Genomic DNA, 1,090 nt, shown 5'->3' with positions numbered 1-1,090 from the left:
CCCCAGCTGCTCGCCGCTGTTCCCCGCCGTCCCCTGCCACTCCCTGCCATTCCCAGTCGCTCGCCGCCGTTCCCCATCATTCCCCGCCGCTCTCTGTTGTCCCCCGTCACTTGCTGCCGTCCACCGCCGCTCCCCGCCGTTTCCCCACTGCCGCCGCTCGCCCCCACTTGCCGCCGTCCCCCGTCGTCCCCTGTTGTTCCCCGCCGCTTGACGCTGTCCCGCGTCGTCCCCTGGCATCCCCCATCATCTGCCGCTGCCCCCGCCGCTCTCCGCCGTCCCCTGCCGCTCCCTGCCATTTCCCCGCTGCCGCCGCTTGCCCCCACTTGCCGCCATCCCCCGTCGTCCCCTGTTGTTCGACGCCACTCCCGCCGTCCCCCGTTGTCCCCTGGCATCCCACGTCATCCGCCGTCGTCCCCCGCCGCTCCCTGCCGTTCCCCGTCACTCGCCGCTGCTCTCCGTCATTCCCTGTGGCTCTCTGTCGTCCCCCGCCGCTCGCCGCCGTTCCCCATCATTCCCCGCCGCTCTCCGCCGTCCCCCGCCACTCGCTGCCGTCTGCTGCCATTCCCCATCGCCTGCTGTTCCTCCGCTGCCACCGCTTGCCCCCTCTTGCCGCCGTCCCCCGTCGTCCCCCGCTGTTCACCGCCGCTCGCCGCTGTCCCGTTGTCCCCCGCCGCTCACCGCCGTCCCCTGCTGTTCCCCCGCTGCCACCGCTTGCCCCCTCTTGCCGCCGTCCCCCGTCGTCCCTCGTTGTTCCCCGCCGATTGACGCCGTCCACCGTCGTTCCTCACCGCTCGCCGCTGTCCCCTGTTGTCCGCCGTCATCCCCCGCTGTCCCCCGCCGCTCCCTGCCGTTTCCCGTCGCTTGCCGCCGTTCCCCGTCATTCCCCACCGTTCTGTCGTCCCCCGCCGCTTGCCGCTGTTCCCCGTTGTTCCCCGTCATTCCCCGCCGCTCTCCGTCGTCCCCCGTTGCTCGCCGCTGTCCCCCGCTACTCCCCGCCGTTTCCCCGCTGCCGTCACTCGCCCCCACTTGCCGCCGTCCCCCGTCGTCCCCCGCTGCTCGATGCCTTCCCCCGTTGTCCCCTGGCATCCTC

At 72.8% G+C, this 1,090-nt stretch overlaps 2 protein-coding genes across 2 annotated transcripts in view; both read right to left on the bottom strand.

Moving 5' to 3' along the window:
* Positions 1 to 1,084, bottom strand: part of LOC110389664 (uncharacterized PE-PGRS family protein PE_PGRS20-like) — a 16,765-nt gene extending 15,681 nt beyond the window's left edge. The window contains exon 1 of the mRNA XM_021380489.1: positions 1 to 1,084. Within this exon, the coding sequence (XP_021236164.1) occupies positions 1 to 392 (392 nt within the window). The 5' untranslated portion in view covers positions 393 to 1,084.
* The window catches only part of LOC110389661 (adenylate cyclase type 10-like), a 451,262-nt gene that overhangs the window by 28,287 nt on the left and 421,885 nt on the right, over positions 1 to 1,090 (bottom strand). The gene's annotated exons all lie outside the window — the stretch shown is intronic.

The sequence above is a fragment of the Numida meleagris genome, chromosome Z, assembly GCF_002078875.1.
Source record: "Numida meleagris isolate 19003 breed g44 Domestic line chromosome Z, NumMel1.0, whole genome shotgun sequence".
In the NCBI taxonomy this organism is placed as follows: domain Eukaryota; kingdom Metazoa; phylum Chordata; class Aves; order Galliformes; family Numididae; genus Numida; species Numida meleagris.
This window is presented reverse-complemented; position numbering and strand designations above follow the sequence as displayed.